Below are 19,134 nucleotides of genomic sequence, written 5' to 3'. Positions count from 1 at the left end.
ACTGATGTCTGCGACAGGCTGGATGTAAAGCAAAACACAATCCAATGTGTTTCTCTCCATCTCTCTATATGTCGGATAACATTGCAGAGGTCAGGCCCAGAGCTGGTCCTCTCCCTCGGGCATCCAGCCCGCTGACCCATGCCGCCGCCCGTTCAACGGTGTTTGCCCACGCGGACAACCAGCCTTGGAGACCCGACCAGCCAGTCATGAGCCCCTGACCTGCGGCCGGCAAGTCTCGTCAAATGACGACAGCTGGCCACCTGCCACAAAGACGTCAGCACCTCACGTCGGACTGGCGACCTATGAGCAGCATTATACCTCCATGTATGAACATAGCTTTGGTCTCATAGGTCACAGACCTTACCTAAGCACATCTAGACCTCCATCGAGGTACCTTAGCTACCCCTCCTTACCAGGCTGCGACCGGACAGACTGGAGCACATGTCCAAGCTCCGCCCATTCCGTTCGCCTTACATGGATGCAGCGGGACTTTACGTTGTTCCAATCCCAACGTCCCGACAGAGCCTCCACTGCCAGCAAACGCCCAACCACCACCTCACACACAACATCTAGGAATCCGGTGTCCTCTCTGCCCGACAGTCCTACCCTCTCATCCTCTTCCTGTGGCTGCAGCCAACCTCGGAGCTACTGCTGTCCGTTCAGTCACGGCTCTGTCGGGCGGTGTGCCTAGACACACGCCAACTCACCTATGCGACTCATCCGCCGACGGCCAAGGTCGTTTAGTCATTCTAGGCCTCGGTCCCATCGGTTGTGTTGCTTGCATTTCGTGTGACGCTGTTGTTTGTCTAGAGAATTCGTGGGCTTAGACATATCGTTGGTGCAAATTTTTCTGTCTCGTCCGAATCATTTATCGGATTATCCTAGCATCGTCTCTCCTCATCACCGCGACTGGCGACTGCGAAATACGAGGTTCCTCCGGACAATCCCCGGCCACGGTCCTCTTCCAAGGCTCGCTGCCATTACAGCATCAGACGCAGTCTGACACAACATTTTAAGCCAGGTTTTCTTACTGACGTTCTCGCTTACTGGTTGTTTCATACTATTACACGGGGTCTAGGTGCTTTGCTGGTATCTCTCGCCTCGAGCGCTCAGCAGCTCTAGGGATAGTGTGTACATACAGTCTGCCTGGTAAGTGCTAAACAGCCAGACTATATGCCTTGCACAGCCAGAGCTGTATCGCTGATGTCATAGTATCTTGCTAGGCCGGGTTAGCCAAGGTACCTTCACCTATTCTAGGTATTGACCTAGGCCAACCACAAAACACCAAGTCATCACTGTCCCTTGCACCAGGCTCGGTCTTGCTTCGAGTCAAGCACGAGTGCTGGGTGTCCGAGGAACAGCCTCATTCATTGAGACCCTGGAGCTTGAGGCTTACGAGTATTCTCCAAAATCAAAGGGGGTTCCAATCCTACGTCCCGTTTTCTCGTCATCCCAGGACACTACGAAACGTCAAGGCCGCTTGTCTCATGGGAATTAACAACTTTCATCCATTCATGTGGCAGCTCAAAGAGCTAGAATTAGGGTTCAGACGACTTCGTGTTTAAAAATCTTTCCGGGTCATGAGACGACACCGATTTCTCGCATTCGTTCAACCTTAGTAATTTCATCATTGGTTCCAGTTCTCGTCTTCGCCCCCCCCCCAAACCTTTTGTAATCCCCATCGCTGCGGTCTCTTGCGGTACGACCGACTCCTAATATCATGACGATCTTTCACATTCGAGAAAAGCTTCGAGCAGCAGTCCGAAAGTGGCGCACCGGCGAGCCAAAGGCTTGCCACAAGTCTTGGGAAGAGAACCTTAATCCATTCACTGCGACCGTGAACCATCCAAAAGAGAGCCAAGAGAGCCCAACGTCTGGAGAGAGTGCGAGTTCCGAGGAAAGTCAACTGGGCAACCCGTTGCCTGCTGCTACTGCTGTTGCTGCAAACTCGACAAAGAATCAGAAAAAAGACTCGATTTCCGCCGAGACAGAAAATCACCCAGAGACTGAGCAAAAGTGCACCTCGTTGCCATCATCAGCGCCTTCTTCATTCGCGAGTAAGTGTCAGTTTTCGAGAATCCTTTCATCTCGAAATTGCTGGGCCGGCTGCGCACCTTTTTCGCTCGTCCCTTCTCTTGTAACCTCCCACATCCTCTTTCCTCGTTCTCTCCTTCCTCCACCATCCATTACCTGAATTGGCTCTCTTTCTCAAGATCCGCCGAAGACTGATTCGTCCGCAGCTACAGTATCATCTCTCAACCACACCGCACCCATTGTTACTCCCATAACCAACCCTCTCGACGACACGACCGACAACGCCGTCACAGCAATGCAGTCCTTGGCCAAGGCTCCAGGTATGCGTTTTGTCTCTTCTTTTCCTTGTCGAGATGCACTTCTCTCAGACCATATCTGTCCAATGCCCCTCGAATCTTGCGCATCAAAGTCGGTCGGAGAAAGAGTACAGGTTGAAGAACACTATTTGACTGACTCAACCGTCTCCAGGGAGCCACAACTGCCATCAAGGCGATAGCCACGGCCTCCCAACCTACGATCCTATGGATATCGACGATGAGATGGTGCCAGCCACGATCGCTCCCCTAGAATCTACACACTCCGATCAAGCCCAGTGCTCGGAGACCTTCTCGGTGATTTGGGAGACCGCTCAGCGGCCCGTTGACAAGCACAGCCCTCTCTTCGACTTCCATCGCAGCCTCCACTCTCTGAAGTGCACCAGATGCAACTCTGCGATCAAGCTAGTCCCTTCGAACTTTATGGCCAACATGAAGGAACTTGTCACCGAACACCGTAAGCTCTCCGATAACGTTGGAAAATATGGGATGACAGTAAGCAAAACTGACATCTGTAGGGACTATCCACCCATACCTTCGCTGCCATGCATGCAAGGCATGGAGCTGCGTCGGGTGTGACCGTTTCCACGAGCGCGGAACGTCCGCCTACGAGAAGCCCAAGGCCGACAAAACCTTCAAAACTCATTGGTGCTGTGACAAGGGAACTCTCTTTTTCGCGTTCTCGCTTCTTTGCGGACCGGACTCTCTGCCTCCGAAGAAACCCAGCTCATTCTCAAAGTCGGCAGTACAGTTGCAGACCTCCTCACAGCAGCAGGAGAAAGCGAAGTCAAAGGCCCTGTCATACACTCATGGGTCGTCTCTTCCAAAGGGAACTGGGTACGGTCCGGAATGTGGACCTTATACTCCTCCCGAGAAGGTTGATCCTGTGCGCCAAAAGATGACGACTGTTCTGCAGGCTTACTTCGAGGCTCTGGGGAAGTCTTGGCCGTCTGTCAGGACCCCATGGTCCTACAACGACATGAGTTCAGCAGAAGCCATGCTGGCTATGTTGGCTCGGAGTCCCATGCTTCATCATGCAGCTGATCTCCTGCGGTATGCATCTCTTGAACAGATGGCTGACCTGCTCGGGCCGCTCAATGCAGTGCTAGATTTCCTCGAGGCTGTGTCCCGCCATGTCGCGACGCGTCAGGTCCTGCTGTGGCCACTTCCCATTCTGCCAGCAAAAGAACAATTGGCCAGCGTGATCCTCGAAGGTCACAAATCCCATAAGAGCTCTGCTGCCACCGAATACGAAACTTCCCAACCTCTGGCGGTTGTCGTCCAGCGACTGGCTATTCCTTGCCGCAAGTACCTGGATGCGGCGCGCAAGTCGGGCGCACCTATTTCGGAGCAGGACGCACCTCTGGTTGCTTTGCTGGAACGGATTTGCGGGCTCGACGACACGATTCTCTCCCTCCGCAGATTTAGGGACATCTGCGGGAGCTCCATCAGCCTCCCAACCCGGGTGTCACGTACCAATGTGACCACCCGGCGAATGCGCGCTGAAATGGAGAAAGCGAAGGAACTCGCCGCCGTTAGAGAGCAGGCAAAGATACGCTCTGAGTGGCACCGGGCCAACTGCGTGAAGGAAGTTCCAGACGATGTCATCATGAGCGTTTCCTACTATGCAGCGAAAGCCAGCAAGATCGATACGGCCAACCTCTCCAAGAACCGCATGAAAAAGATCCTGTCCCAGGTGTCTTCTCTTAGCACAGATCTGCCCGAGGGAATCTACGTCCGCCATGGAGAGTCCCGCGTTGATCTGCTCAGGATCATCATCTTCGGCCCGATCGGCACCCCATACGAGCACGGCATTTTCGAGTTTGACATGTTCATTCCCGGCCAGTTTCCAGACCATCCACCCGAAATGGTCTTCCGGACGACAGGGAACGGACGGATCAGGTTCAATCCAAACCTGTACGCCAATGGGAAGGGTATGTACTTCCGCTTTATCACTGAATTAGTTGCCGTGCTGACCGTGGGCTTCAACCAGTCTGTCTCTCGATCTTGGGCACATGGCAAGGCCAAACTTGGGATCCCAAGTCTTCGACTCTCTTACAGATCCTGGTCTCCATTCAAGGTACGTGGGTTAGCCGCCCAGACACACTGAAGAAAAGTTGAACTGACCTCGTGGTCAAGGCATGGTTTTCAACAGCGAGCCGTTTTACAACGAACCAGGCCATGAGATTCAGACCAACGACGACTTGTCTGCGAAGTACAACCGTGACGTGCGACTCTGGACTGTTCGAGATGCCATGCTCCCTTGGTTGATCACTCGCCTGGGTCCCGCGCCAAATCCCCCGAAGGAGGAGGGTGGCAAGAGTGTGCTGCCTGCTCTCAAACAGAATGCCGCCCCTGTTCCGATGAAAAAGTCATCACCAACCCTTCCTGCTGCCCAAGGTGACCCGATGGAAGAAGTAATCACCTCCAACCCTGGAACTAGCCAGGTTGTGACTGCTCCAGCTGGTCCTGCACCTTCGGGAGCGGCGTCCACCAATCCCAGCACTACCACAGCTGAGGCAGCATCGTCGAGCGTGCAACCAGCGCCTCCTCTCCCTGGCGGCGTTGGCAGTGTTGGCACCGGGGGTCAAGGCGCTGCTCATCCGACGCCTGTGCCCGGAAACCTGCATGCTCTTTTTGCAGCCTTGCAGCAGTCCGCAAACTGGCCTGGCCAGGGCGCCCCGCCCGGTATCTCGCCGCTGTCAGTTCTCTTCGCTAACGCCGCCGACCTTTTCCCGCCGGACATTGCTGAGCCCGATCCTGATGCACTCGCGTACGCTGCTTTGACGATGCCGCCTTTCCCACAACTCCCCAAACTCCCCGTCCCCGCCCCTCCAACTCCGCCGGCGGAGCCAAAGGAAGACCCGATCTTTGCCGACGTCGTCCGCAAGCATTTCGAATTTAACGCCAAGGCGATCCTTGAGACCGTCCATGGTTGGGTGGAGGAGGCGGCGGGCCACAACACGCACAGTCGCATGTCCCAGGCCGTGAAGAAGCTCGAGTGCATGTTGATTGCACACAACTTCAACAATTAGGAGGCGAATCCGCTGATACGGTCGCGGGCTTGCGAGGAGGCTGAGCGTCTTAGCAGAGAGGGACTCCCGAAGGAGCTGTTTAAGGGGGATACCACCTTGCGTTTGATGCCTCCCCCATTTGATTTCAGGTTCAAGCTCAGGTGCCTTTGGGGGATATACAGGGAGACGCACCCTGTCATACCGGAGGGCGACATCGTCGACCTGGTCATGGACGCTTTTGAGGACTGGTTAGATGATCCCGTCATTACCAAAACGAAGGTGAAGGCTGGACCGTCCACAGCTGGGTCTACGACGGTTGGATCTTCGAGCAAAATTACCTTTCAAAAACCCACCCAATTCCTGGAAAAGCCACTTGCGAGTCACCTCTAGGGAACAGGCAAGGAGAAGCAGGAGAAGAATGTTGGGCCTTTAACGGCAGTGTCTTCGAGCAAACATACCTTGCAATGTGCCCAAGAATCTCCAAAATTATTCCTGGAACAACCGGCTGCGGGTCACCTCAAGGAAAAAGGCAAGGAAACGAAGGAGGGGAATGGGAAAGGTGTGCGCAAGAAACCGAATACTACGGAGTCATCATTGCTGAAGGGCAAGGGAAAGGAGAAGTTGAAGATTGACTGAGACAGGCCCTGGCTGGGTTGGGTGCGTCTGGGGAATGGCTTGCTTTGCTTTTCGTTGCTTTCAGCCTTTGCTTTTCGTTGCTTTCTCCCTTGATTTTCGGGCAGCGCAACACATCCACTATATTATTATTTTTCCTTCCTCCACGTCATAGCACTCTTTTCATTCACTTCTTCCTATCACAAGGCTGTAGATATGAATATGGACTGAGACATAAAGAGGGGCGGCGCATGGGATCAGCAGCGCGGGGATCAAGAAAAGGTGTTAGGCACGTATGGGCAGGGGGACAGGACGGGACCGAGGACATTACAATTTCAGGACGTAGGTATTATTAGATAGTTATTGGCTTCGGCCTTGACTCTGTAAATCTTGCAGCGAATGTGAAGGACATGGGACACCCTAAAGGGCGCAGCGTAGACCTGGATAGCAGTGATATTTGCTCTCGATACAGTATTTTCCTCAACATTTTCTGTTGTCATGGACATTGCTATGGTGGACCGGTGAGTTGACGATGAAAGGTTTGCTCATACAAGACTTGGAGTATGCTCCTTCTTGTGCTTCAGGGGTCTTCAGCGCTGAGAGAGTCGTAGGTAACCACGACCTAAGCTGGGCGACTATGTATGCATTAGTATGTGGTGGAATATACAGTTGAATAAGTGTTGGCGATCATTAATGAGCAGCATCTTACTGACAATCCCGTCGCACGCGCCGAGATTGCCTCCAACCCGACGGCGGTACTATCGTAGTGACATCACTGAGGTAGCCGCTGTCATGCTGTGGCACCGGGCGGAAGTGGGGATGCTTCGTACTCAATGTACATACATACATCCATCCCCGCGGAATACGCAGATGCGATGCTTTGGGTTGGGTCACACGTCCCCGGGGTGTATCAAGATCAGGCTGCACGCTGCATCCTCCGCACTGGCAGTACTACCCTCCATCACATCTCTCGTCAGTCCTGGCATATCTCACATGCCAACATAAAAAAACTGGCGGAATGACTGACAGGAATTACTCATTCCTAACCCTCGAACATCTTTATCGCCATCACTACACCAAATCACTAGGTATCTCGTCCTGCCTTCTCCTTTCCCGTTTGGTCGTGTGTCCGGTCCTCATTCTTGGCAGTCGGCGCCTGTCTTGCCCTTGGCTCACCCCCATTCCATCCCATCCATCTCCCCAACCAACGAACAACAGTTCTCTGCTAGTAGATGAGGTACTAGTTAGTATGTCCTTAGCACCAGTCCCGCCGGGTAGCGGCCCCCATCTCATCCGCAACCCCACCAACCCCGCTTATGGCGGCCCGCTTCCCGACCTCTGCTCTCTCTCTCACACACACACCCTTCACCGCCACGCTGGTTGGGCCAAGCCCATGGGATCGGGTGGTAACTATTAGCGTCGAAAGATACCGCCAGCAGGCTAGGAGTAGTTGATGATGCTATCATGCCCACACCGATCCAAAAAGTCGGGTCGACGGTCGGAAACTTCCGTGTGGTGGGGGAGTTATCTCCTCGCCCAACCACCGGTTTATTTTTTGAGATCTTCACCGAGGTATCTCATGGGGTTTGTCTAAGTGGTTTACATTATTGATACCGAAGCTTTATCTTCGGTCTGCAACCAAGTCTAGTCATCCGCCTGCTGCGGCACTAGCCCGGTCTGCTCGCTAGGGAGCCGCTTTGCACCCCATCTCATCAGGCGCTTGTCCATACCCAAGTCGCCTATCCACAGATAAACATGTCAGAGCAGTCCGTAATGTGTCCGGGATAGATGGATGGAGACAGAACAAGAGGTGTCACCGTATTCATCAGTTCTCTCAGCCACCTCATCAAACTGTGAGGTGCTTAAACTTAGACCAACGGCGGCCCAAAAGGATCGCCTCCTCCTCCTTTCCCTTCCACCTTCCTCCTCTTACTCGCCAAAGCGCCCGTGCTCAGCGGCTCGCCAAACACGGCCGCGTCGCTCTCCAGCGATCCCTTCTTGCCGGCTGTCGGCGCGTCTTCGTCATCCGAGTCGACGCGTCTCGCGGCCTGTTCTCGTCGTCGCCGTTGCAGCTCGACGAGATTCCACCGGTCTGGATCGCGACAGGCTTTGAGTTTCTTTTTCAGAGGCGTGATTTGGGCTTTGATGACTGCTTTCTGTGTGGCTGTTAGCGTCTGAGTCCACACCTAGATCAGGTCGAGACGACCATTGATTGCCAGGTGGATAATAGCGGTGCTCACATTCGTCCAATGCTCTCTCCTCTCGGGCGGCTCCCGCGCGAGCATCTCCCGGCATGCCTCTACCGCCCCTAGCACTTTATCCCGGACCTGGGAGCCGATGATATCTGCTTTATTTCCTTCTCCGGCCCGGCCCTTCTTAACGGGCCCGGGCGCTGGCGTACCGGCCCCGCTATCTGGGTTCGGCGTTGCGGGTCCGGAGCTGTTCTCTGCTGCTACGTAGTGGAATGTTTTTGTGATGAAGCGCTCCGCAAGGCCGCGGTCGGCAAGGCTCAGCGCGGCCAGCATGATCTGGCTTGGAGTGAAGTGGAAGTATGCGTCGGTAATGAGCGGGCTGAAGCGGAGGATCTCGCGGGCGCGGGCCTCGGCAGCTCCGAGGCGAGCGGGCTGGGAGAAAGCGACTGTCAGCGGCAAGGTAATCCGTCATAAAACCAGATCGGGACTCACATCTATATCCGGAAGCGTGGCAAGCTCCATGATGGCTCCCCTCAGCGCGCGGAAAGGATGTTTCACCTCCAACGAGAACCGCAGGCCCTGACAAAGCAGGAACTCACCGGCAAGAATCTCCTCGGGGTGTTCCTTGCCGAATGTCCTGCCAAATCTGTCCAAACACACAAACTCCTGTCAGCCATATATATCCACTGGCCGCCATTCAATCACCAATCCCCCGGGAATTCGAGCAAGGAAGAAGGGAACCCACTCGGATATGCTCACAAACGACCCCTCAGCCTTGCACCCAAAGAACAGCGCCACGATCAACATGTCCTGCGGCGGGTACGTCATGATGCTATTCGTCACATAAAACCTCCGGAAAAACACCGCCGCGGTCGCCTTGATCTCGTCCGACATCTCGGCGTGGTCGCCTGCGCGGAGCAGCTCCGACGTGAAGAAGGCCACCAACTGCGCCTCCTCGGCCGGGGTCAAGAACTCGGGCAGCTGCGGCGTCGGCGCCGGCGTGCTGCCGCCGCCCGAGGGGTCGGGCGTGTTCGCGCTGGAAGCGGCCGTGGAGGGTGGCTGCGAGTAGGAGAGGCGCTCGGCGATGCGCGCGCGCGCCGCGGCGTTGGTGGTCTCGCGCATGGCGGCCAGCTGGGCGGGAGAGAAGGACCACAGCTGGTACTGCGACGTCTGGCGGTATCGGGCGTCCTCGGTCGCCATTGTGGCGGTCGGGTCGGGGGAAAGGCTGCGAGCTTGGTCGTTGGGGGTACCAGTCGATCTGACGTTGTCGACTTCGTCAAAGGGAGGTGTTGGAGGTTAGAGGAGCGCAAGGGACGGGAGGTCAGAAGCCGTACTGTGGAACTGGAAACTTCGACAGGACTGTTGCTGGCTTGAAAAATTAATAATTATAATAGGTTCCCAGCTTCGTAGCTGAATGGATTAGAGCTGGGTACGTTGTCGAATCGTTGAGTTGACGTTGCAACTCGAGAAGTCAATGGTTGAAGCTGGAACCGGGGAATTGGAGCACATGGCCCCACAGCGAGACCAGTGCCGTTTCTTGGCGACAAGGGTAATAAGAGCTCTCTCATTATTATGGGTCCAGCCCACCACCTAGCCGCCTCAGGAACAGATTCCTACTGTTGACAACATCAACATCACCACGCTGAGAACACTCCAAGTATCAAGCAGGCTAACATGTTCTGATTACAGTCCGCCTTGCAGTGCAGGAATAACCCTAGGAATTCTATGCATAAACCCCATTAAAGATCATGATTTCCTGAACGCTTCCCGTCTGGCCGCACGGGGCCAGCCCACTGACCAATAACACAACCACATGCCCAAGGAAGAATGACAAAACGCCAGAACGCCATCCGATCCGTGTCCCAAGCCCAACCCGTTCGCTTTCAGACCCGATTCCCGCCTTTATTATCCGCCATCATAATGCCAACGACCGTCCAATCTAATAACGTCTAGGAGGCACCGGCGGTGCCGGCTTCTTCGCCCTGTTGGGAGGTGGCGGCGGTGGGGCCTTCTTAACGCCCGACACCAACCTGCTCCCATCCAACGTTGCAGTCGCGCAATGACTTGGAGTGCGACTGAGACCATCTCTGGTGCTTGCCGAGCTCACGCTGTGGTTACTCCAGGCCGGGCCGCTGGAGTCGCTCGCCGTGTCGTCATCGCGATCAGCAAAAATATCGTCTTCGCGCGCCCGACCAACCGGACGCAGCTGACTGCGGAGGCTGCCAACGTCGGCTGGCATTCCTTGGCCCGTCGTCGACGAACCGATGTACGAAGCACGGGTTCGCTCACGGTCGAGTCCAGTGCTGCTCTGGAGGGTGCTGTTGGACCTTCCAATTGATGGGCGCGCAGGGCCGTCAACTTGTTGCACGCGAGGACTAGGCCGGATGGGCATGCGCACTGCCGGGGCAGTCGTCGTTTCGGATTCGACTGTGTTTGAACGGGAAAGGCGATCCATGAAGCTATGAGATGTGTTGCTCCTGCGCACGGCCGGTCGCGACTCGACGGGACTGTAGCTGCGACGAGTCGTGGAGGCGGGCCAGTTCTGCCGCGCCCGACGGAGCTCCTCAACGCATCGCTCATGGAAGTCAAGCTCGGCGTCCAGGAGATGCGTCAGGTCCCGGACACTCTCGGCCTCAGCATCCTGGATATCCTGCATGCGGCGCATCACATCGTCCGTCGACTCCTCGTACTTGACCTTCGCCGCACGGAGCTCCTCCTCTAGCCGGGGATCATCCCTCTTGGCCTTCTGAATCTTGGTGAGGCACGCGTCATAGTTCAGACGGCGGTTCTCTAGCTTCTTCCGGGCAGCCTAGATATCACGGTCAGTATTGGTCCTGAGCTCCAAAGATCGGCAGAACTCACATGATACTCCTTCATTGTCGCCAGAGACCTCTCCAGTGACTCAAGCCAGGTGGCAGTGGCGTCGTTCACAAAGGTCTCCTGGATGGACGAGATTCGCTCATTTGCACGACCCATGGTTATGAGGCAATTGCCGAACTCTGAGTCGGCGTGAAACTCCTCGCCGTGGCTAACCATGGTACGGCCGAGGTAGCCGACAGGAAGCGGCTTGTCCTTGTCCTCAGAAGCCTCGACGCGACGGCCCATCCACTTGACATACTGGTTCATTGACCGCTGAAGACGCTCCATGCCTAAGGATATGTCAATGATGATTGAACAGGGACTGCCGTGAAGACTCAAACTGAGTTTACCTTCGAAGCGAAGCGCCATCTCGGTCTCAAGCATCTTGAATTCCTCGGGCAGTGTTGTCTTGGCTTCGGCGCCCATCTTTTCCCCGGCCCATTGAAAGGCACGGTCGAAACGCTTGGTGATATTCATGGTTGCTGGATGTGTGTGACACAGGACAATAGACTTGTGGTGTTTGTTTCAAAGGATCCCCTCCTGGAGGAAGACAATTGAGAATTGGGTCTGGCCCTGACTCGGTGGTGTATTGGTCAAATGTTGGGGGGTCTTTCCCAACCCCTTGGAATCAGACGGGTGGTCGGTGTGGGTGGTTGGTGTCACTCAAGGATACTCTGCAGCGAGCGACGGTCCTCAATGGCCAAGCACTGAGTGACTGGGTACGAACAAGGACCTAGGAGGGCAGCCAGGTGGAAAGCAAAACGAGAGACCGCGAAATCATGCAAAGTGGGATACGAAGGGAGCGAGCGGCTTGATTAAAAACTAAACGAGCGTGAGGGAGTCCATATGGTCTGGCCTGCTTAACGAGTGGCAATGAATGAATGGCCTACAATGGAAACTCGATGTTTGGATTGCGAAACTGGGTCAAACGGTTGAATGGGGCCGAGTTGCAGGGGGTCGGGGATCCAGAGTCTGGGTCTGGGACCGCCCTGGCCAGTCAATCTGGCGGCAGCGGCAGCCTGCAGCCGCCGGGTCTCCACCCATTCCAGGCCCCTGTGTCTCTCCCGTGTGGGAAGTCGTGCCTGGCTAACCACCTGCCAAGGAACGCGGGACGGAAGAGTGCAACCGACTGGCACCTTCCCTGAACCCATGCCAGTGCCATGGGAAAAGGAAGGAGTGCAATCTCACCATCTTCATGGAAGGAAGAGCTCATTGGGAGCTCACCCGAGAGCAGTCCAGCATGTTGGAACTTGGAATCCCTCACATGGACTTCTCCGCATTACGAACACTCCACGTCGTCCCCAACAAAACGAAACACTGCCTCCAAGGGCCTCCCATCCTCCCAGGAGCATCCCTCGGGCCAAAGACGGCATGCGCTGGTCTCTGCACATTCCAAAAAGTCTCAGAGCAACCGCCAGGGCTGGTATTCGTCGCCTCATGGGAACCACCTGATGGAATCGCTCAGTGGGCTGGTTTGACTGGCCTTGAGCGGCCTAGCGTGGAGAATGGAATTGGCACGTTGTGAGGCGTTCACCAACCTCCCACACCGTTCCTCGGGCGGGTGGTTGGAGACGACGCGGTGAGGCAACACACCTGCAGATTTCCAGCGATAATGTCACCACACCGTAAGTTCTGGTCCATCAAAATGAGCTGTCGTTATTGTTGATGCAAACCCCGCGAGATTGCCCTGTTTCCTGCTCTGGCAAGATGTCTTGAGTCCAGAACATCTGGACCATCTGCTTCGGCAGACCGATCCGTCGCGTCGTCGCCACGCTGCAGGAAACAACAAGCGGCAGATCAGGCGAGACGTCGATCGGCCCGGTCAGCCTTCAAGGTTGGGTGATTCGGTTCAAGTTGACAAGTGTCTGAACTCACTGCGCCCTGCTTCTCGTTCACCATTAATCCTCGTCGATGACAGTCTGGCGCTGAATCCTCCTCGTCCAAAGATAGGTTTATCCACAGAAGCGTTTGCCGCTTGTGTTCCCAACTCCAAACCCAATTGTCTGGACCACGGGCATCCAAAGAGAGCGCTTCCAGTCCAACGGTTCCCCGAAGGCCAAGCAAGGCATGGCGGCGGCGGATGGCTTGCAGGTGTGCAGTTCCGCGATTCAGGGGTTGAGCACCAATCCCGCCAAGGCGTCCGAGGTTTCCAAAACGTCGCTGCACCCCACAGAATGTCACTTCGCCACCAGCTCCAGACAGCAAGATCCGATGACAGGAGCTAAACTTGGAAACTACGCGTTTGTTTCATCCTCAGTTCGGCCGACAGCTCCGTAGACTTTCTGGCGGCGTTTAATGCCCGGTTTAGATTGTTCCGTCCGTTGGTTTGTTGTGACGTTATGTTTGAATCCTCAGCCTCCACTGGGCTGGTTGAGCCTCTTGTTTTCTTCCCCGTGGAGAAGCTCCAGTGCCAGAAGCTCTCCCAAGACCTCAAAGTCATTCATCGCTCTGCCTGCTTCTCGGCGAGAGTGACAGCGTGTCTAAAAACGATGAGTGCTGCACACAGTCGAGTGAAGACCGAGACCCATATCCCATTGCTGGTCCGCAAGCCTTCACATCTCGCTTCGAGAAACACGACACACACGACACACCCCGTGCGACGCCCGGCAACCGAGCGAATACCCCCTGATCTCCTGAGGATGTCGATCTCCCGCATCCATGCACCACCACTGCATAGCCATGGTGGATCAAGATCTCGGATCAAATCCAGTTCACTCAAGTCCACGAGTCACGCTATCTCTTCTGCGATGTGCTCCAGCAAGATTCTATAAACTTCGCTCGAACGTGCGCTGTCTAATCTGTCCAGTACATCCAAGATGCGGAACGACAGGAAGATTTATATCGCGCTCTAGGTATGCCCGAGTATGTCCACAGCGGAGAGAGAAACCAAGACAGGACAACGAAAACAGAAAAACAACCCCGTCGGGTAGCCGACGACGAGGACGAAACAAACAAGTTTCCTCGTAAAACAGACCAAAAGCCCTTCCGAGAAACTCACGGTACCCTGCTCCCCAGTGTGTATATTACCAATGCTTCCCCTACCCATACGCCGAACCCGACGGTCTCGTATGCATGTGCGCGCCTGAGTGTTTATAGGTGTTCGAACCTCCTGTCTCCCAACCTTGGGCCTTCCATCCAGTCGCAGTCTTCAAACGACACTTTCCCCAGCACCCTCCCAGTCTCAAACCGTCCCGCTGATACTCAACTCCCGAATCTCCTGCAACACCTGCTCGACCCGCGTATCCAACTGACCCTGGGCGTACTGCTCTCGTGTGTCGGGATCGAGGTACTGCTGGACCTGCGCCATGCGACTGTACGCCTCGGCGCAGAAGCGGAGCTGGATCTTGACGAGGGCCTCGAACGACGGGTCAAGGTAGGGCACGCGCAGGTCGATGAGCTGCGGCAACTCGGAGCACAACTGTTCGTTGAGCTGCTCGTAGGTTGCCTTGGCCATCTCCAGCTCCTTTTCCGCCCGGGGTAGCTTGGTCACGTCCTTGTCCGGCTTTTCGACGAGCTTTTTGACCTTGGCGCGAAGCGCGTCGTAGTCGAGAAGTTTGTGGCTGCGTTTCTTGATGCCTGGGGACAGAGAAGCATGTCAGCAAGAGTGTTGTAGGTTGTGAACGGGGGGCAGGGAAAACGTACATTCGTTGACGTCAGGGAAATACGCGCAGAATCGCTGGATGGGCTCCAGCACGGTGGTTCGGTATGGCCCATCCAGCGCTTTGATGGTCTCTGCGTCGAGGTCTTCTACCGCCTGCTTGTAGCTCCTGCTGACGCCGTCCTTGGCCCCTGAGTCACCGTAGAAGGCGTCGATCGTCTCGGCGATGCGCATTTGTGATGCGGTCATGGCTGTCGGAGAAACGGGCAAGGGTCAGCTTCTCGCCTTGACTTCCATAGTGTAAAATCACTTGGGGCCTGGAGGGAGTCTACCTCGTAATGAGTCCAAATACCCCTTGGCCTCTTTTTGTAACCGCAAGGACGCCGCCTCCATCGTCCTGAACCGCCTGCACAAAGAGTCTCAGTGTCTGTGGTTCCCAGGAGTATTGTTGCGCATCTACCGTACCTCTCCTCAACTTCGTAGTCCCGGTCGTTTGTCTTTTCGACATGGCCTGGTAGTCGCTCCTGTATCAGCATCTCGGGTCGGAGATCGGGATCGGAAGAGCATGTCTCGGGGAGGGTGACGAACCGGTCTTCATCATCACCTGCGTCGTCGCGCGGTTGACATTTTTCTTGAAACCTGTCGTCCAGGGCGGTCGGTTAGCATTGCGCTGGCGCTGATGGCTCGTCGGAAAGGAGACGGGCGATGGCGGGGTGACGTACCCGCCCACGACATGTTGGGTAATTGATGTTTCGGATGATGCGCTGTAGAGAATGGCTGAGGGTAGGCAGGGAGTCGAGTTTCTGGAGCGGAAAGGGAGCGCGATTCTACTGAGTTCGTGGGTTGATGTCGCTGGAGTTGTTGAGTTCGCGAAAGGGGATGCGCCGCACAGTGGCGAGGATGTTCAGCCTTGGATCCTGGTCGGGGTTCACTTGTGCTTGCGCCAGGAGGATGGTGACGAAAGACAATTCGTGGCGGTGCTCGGAAAGGCTCCACTGGCGGAGGTCGCATCAAGGTGGCAAGAGGTCTTGGCCCGGCATCTCAAGCCACAGCCCCGGCCGATGAGTGGGTCTCCGGGGATTGGCTTCCGTGGCTTACACCAGACTGAGCATCCGGCATCTGAAAATCCATTGGCATGCTGAGCATCTCTCAAGACAAATTCTTGATCTGATGATGTTGAATAATCTGGGTTCCAGCGTTAGGTGTCTTCATTCACGAATCGAGTCAAGGATTCCCGCTCGTTTCCTCATTTGAACAGACGTCAATGGACTAGAGACTGTCTGCACTTTCATACGGGTCATGCTGAGAAGAAGTGGTTTTGGACAGATGCTGGAGTTGCATGTTGCTATTGTTTGTCAGCCAGGTGTTGAGCCGACGGCTGGGGCAAAAGCTCATCGGTTACTTCTGCGAAATCCCGTCAAAATACTGGGACTTTTTGTTGTCATTCAAAGGCAGCTTGTACAACGATTGTTGGTCTGAGATTAGAATAACTGCTACGAAATGTGGAAGGTCAAAACGCCAGAATTAAGTAAATCGAATCCTCATATACGTAGATTGGTGTTGAGTGGCGTGCTGTTGCGCCCTGCGTTGGTAGGTAGAGTAATGGTAAGCGGTGATGGCTTCAAATTGCATATTCGCTGCAGCGATCAGGATGGGGTTGACACAAAGAATGGAAATGAAGATAAAAATGAAACTAAACGAACGGCAAAAAGCTCACCTCCAGCCCTACTCCCGCGCCGGTCGACTAGAGGTGGAATGGTTACGAAAAACCCCCGAGATGGTTTTTACTTCGACACGTCTGGGGGTCGAACCCAGGACGTTTTCGATTTACGGCGTGGGCGTGCCTGGCGAATCTAGGGACTCCTCTCAATACCGCTCGGCCATTCTCGGGTGGTAGGCCATTGAAAGGAGGCAGTTGACGGTGTTTACTGCAAACCAAACCTATATAGTGCAGAACTCCTAGGTGCGGGGCAAAAGGTTGTCCCGATGGCTGCCTCAGGAATACACAGTGTTCGAGAAATTATTCGTCGCCCCATGTGGTGGACTCCACGATAGCTGAGGGAGAACAGTATATTATCAAAAAGGGATATTGTGCGTAGGATGACCGTGAGTGTTTGTTTTGGTTACAAACTTGAGATGCCAGGTGGTGGATGCTGGTCTCCGTCCTGACCTCAACGGCCAGGTTTTTGGGAACAACAGGGATAGAGACATTGAAGTTGCTCAAAGCCAAAACGGATTTTTGATTGAAACCGGGGGTCCTCATCCTGATGAATCTGTTGCTAGGGCAGTTGGATTCATGGTGAAGCCAACTGGAGTTTGACGGGGAAGCCAGCCAGGAAGTTAGATGGTCCGGCATCATGTCATCCATCACGGTATGCTGCTCGAGCCTATCACATGTACTTCACATGGGTATTAACACGAGAACACCACGCTCCAAGTACAACTGGATTTCCTGGATTCAGCACAATCAACATCCTCTAGATCTGAGTTCCAGTGATTATGAATCAATTGTGAGAGATATGCCTGGTAGGTGGGAGTAAACGCTGCTTATCGGGGTCCTAGGGCAGGTTGGGTTCGGTGGTTAACATTGTCTTCATGAAGACGGTGAGGGAGGAGACGAATGGGTAATTGGATCGTCTGCTGACGGAGGATGCGCAAGCTGATGGTCATGTGGAATAAGACATAACATCTGGCCCTGTAACATGTAGTTCAGATGCTGGCCCATGCAATGGATCAAGCACGGAGTTCGTCGCCGTGTAAGTGGCTGTCTTAACGAGGCGAGGCAGGAGAACCCTAACCCTGGTCAATCACGTGAGTACACTTGGCGCTGTCCCGTTCGTTTTGACGAGGCAGCGGCTCCGTCATAGCTTGCCTTGGCCTTCATCATCTCGCTCATCTCATCGCTCATCTCAACTCGAGCCGGTGCAGGATGTTCTGGGGTATATCCAGAACTGGCTGCCCTGAAATCTCATACAGACACACAAGCAGATGACCTAACTCCAACTACCATGTCGGAGCTCGAAAACCAACGGGCCATGTCGCCCGCTCCAGGGGCCGTGGACCCTTCAATGCTCAGTGCCGCCGCTTATGCCCAGCTCAAAAAGGTCAAGAAGCAGAAGGTCCTGCTCATGGGGAAGAGCGGATCCGGCAAGTCAAGCATGCGAAGCATCATTTTCAGCAACTATCTTGCCAGGGATACTCGGAGACTGTGAGTTGTCTTCCCCTATCATAAACCAACCCCGACTAACACAACTCAGTGGCGCCACCATTGACATCGACCTCTCCCACGTCAAATTCCTCGGCAACCTGACCCTCAACCTCTGGGACTGTGGCGGCCAGTCCGCCTTCACAGATAATTACCTCACCCAGCAGCGCGCGCACGTCTTCAGCAACGTGGGCGTGCTCATCTACGTCTTCGACATTGAGAGCCGGGACGTCGACCGGGACCTGGCCACCTACGTCAACATCATCAGCGCGCTGGTCCAGTACTCGCGCGACGCGCGCGTCTTTGTCCTCATTCACAAAATGGACCTCATCCAGCCCCTCCTGCGAGAAGAGGTCTTTGAGCACCACGCCGCCCTCGTGCGCCGCAAAACCGCCGAGGCCGTGGCCATCATGTCCAAGCAGCAACAACAACAGCAGCAGCAAGCCGGTGCCGGGACCGGCAGCCCGAGCCCCACCCCGACCCCCGAACCGTCCATCAACCTCCAGCTCTTCGCCACCTCCATCTGGGACCAATCCCTCTACAAGGCCTGGGCGAGCATCATCCATGATCTGGTGCCGAACCTGTCCATCATCGAGACCCAGCTGGCCAGCCTGGGCGTGGCCATCGACGCCGACGAGATCCTGCTCTTTGAGCGGACCAGCTTTCTGGTCGTGTCGCGCTGGACCTCGCGCGAGGGCGAGCGCAACCCCTACGGCGACCGCTTCGAGCGCATGAGCAACATCCTCAAATCCTGGAAGCATACCTGTTCCAAGTATACCGGTACGCCGAGGAATGCGGAGCAGTTTAGCGATTTTGAGTACAAGATGGGCACCACCTTCAGCATGTTTGCTACAAAGTTCACGACGAATACGTACATCTTGGTTTGCATGCCACCCGGCGAGGCGAGGTTCAATAGTGCCAAGTTAAACGTGGCAGCGGCCAGGTCGTGGTTCAAATTCTTGGACGGGCCGGTGCCGGTGCAAAATCCTCATCAGCAGCAGCCGGCATATGCCGGGTACGGGGCGGAGGGTAATGGGGAGGCTTGAGAAGGCAGATTTAGTAATCATCAGGTAACACAGGGACGCGGCATACCACGGCGTTTTGGGCGTTTGATCATCGGGTCCTGGATATTCAAAGCAATGTCGCAAACTCGGGAACAAATGGATATCGAAGGGTTCACGATCCATCACCTCGTCAAATATCAGAGGCTTTTTCTTTCTCTCTGAGATGGGCTCGATAGCGATTATCAACTCTTGTTGAGATGTAGTAATCCTCCCGCTTCAGGTCTCCATGACAACAAGCCATA

At 55.0% G+C, this 19,134-nt stretch overlaps 6 protein-coding genes across 6 annotated transcripts; 3 read left to right on the top strand and 3 right to left on the bottom strand.

The window, feature by feature from the left end:
• Positions 1-1,720: 1,720 nt before the first annotated feature.
• Positions 1,721-5,383, top strand: VTJ04DRAFT_7667 (uncharacterized protein; the record flags this gene model as incomplete). Its single annotated transcript, XM_069366019.1, has 6 exons — positions 1,721-2,057; positions 2,241-2,354; positions 2,503-2,805; positions 2,867-4,282; positions 4,342-4,428; positions 4,488-5,383. 6 exons carry the CDS (start codon positions 1,721-1,723, stop codon positions 5,381-5,383), a joined length of 3,153 nt encoding a protein of 1,050 aa, XP_069216996.1.
• Positions 5,384-5,488: 105 nt separating this feature from the next.
• On the top strand, positions 5,489-5,998 carry VTJ04DRAFT_7666 (uncharacterized protein; the record flags this gene model as incomplete). The annotated part of the gene is made up of 2 exons (XM_069366018.1): positions 5,489-5,677; positions 5,753-5,998. 2 exons carry the CDS (start codon positions 5,489-5,491, stop codon positions 5,996-5,998), a joined length of 435 nt encoding a protein of 144 aa, XP_069216995.1.
• A 1,844-nt stretch (positions 5,999-7,842) lies between these two features.
• Positions 7,843-9,366, bottom strand: VTJ04DRAFT_7665 (uncharacterized protein; the record flags this gene model as incomplete). Its single annotated transcript, XM_069366017.1, has 4 exons — positions 7,843-8,130; positions 8,215-8,598; positions 8,659-8,812; positions 8,912-9,366. The coding sequence occupies 4 exons, from the start codon at positions 9,364-9,366 to the stop codon at positions 7,843-7,845; spliced, it is 1,281 nt and encodes a 426-aa protein (XP_069216994.1).
• A 739-nt stretch (positions 9,367-10,105) lies between these two features.
• On the bottom strand, positions 10,106-11,502 carry VTJ04DRAFT_7664 (uncharacterized protein; the record flags this gene model as incomplete). Its single annotated transcript, XM_069366016.1, has 3 exons — positions 10,106-10,975; positions 11,029-11,315; positions 11,376-11,502. 3 exons carry the CDS (start codon positions 11,500-11,502, stop codon positions 10,106-10,108), a joined length of 1,284 nt encoding a protein of 427 aa, XP_069216993.1.
• A 2,704-nt stretch (positions 11,503-14,206) lies between these two features.
• VTJ04DRAFT_7663 (uncharacterized protein) lies at positions 14,207-15,358 on the bottom strand (the record flags this gene model as incomplete). The annotated part of the gene is made up of 6 exons (XM_069366015.1): positions 14,207-14,601; positions 14,668-14,874; positions 14,956-15,029; positions 15,089-15,134; positions 15,212-15,262; positions 15,346-15,358. The coding sequence occupies 6 exons, from the start codon at positions 15,356-15,358 to the stop codon at positions 14,207-14,209; spliced, it is 786 nt and encodes a 261-aa protein (XP_069216992.1).
• Positions 15,359-17,631: 2,273 nt separating this feature from the next.
• On the top strand, positions 17,632-18,874 carry VTJ04DRAFT_7662 (uncharacterized protein; the record flags this gene model as incomplete). The annotated part of the gene is made up of 2 exons (XM_069366014.1): positions 17,632-17,831; positions 17,881-18,874. The coding sequence occupies 2 exons, from the start codon at positions 17,632-17,634 to the stop codon at positions 18,872-18,874; spliced, it is 1,194 nt and encodes a 397-aa protein (XP_069216991.1).
• Positions 18,875-19,134: the final 260 nt, after the last annotated feature.

The sequence above is a fragment of the Mycothermus thermophilus genome (genome assembly GCF_041956435.1).
Source record: "Mycothermus thermophilus strain CBS 625.91 unplaced genomic scaffold VTJ04scaffold_5, whole genome shotgun sequence".
Taxonomy (NCBI): domain Eukaryota; kingdom Fungi; phylum Ascomycota; class Sordariomycetes; order Sordariales; family Chaetomiaceae; genus Mycothermus; species Mycothermus thermophilus.
The sequence above is the reverse complement of the archived record's forward strand: the minus strand, read 5'-3'. Positions and strand labels throughout refer to the sequence as shown.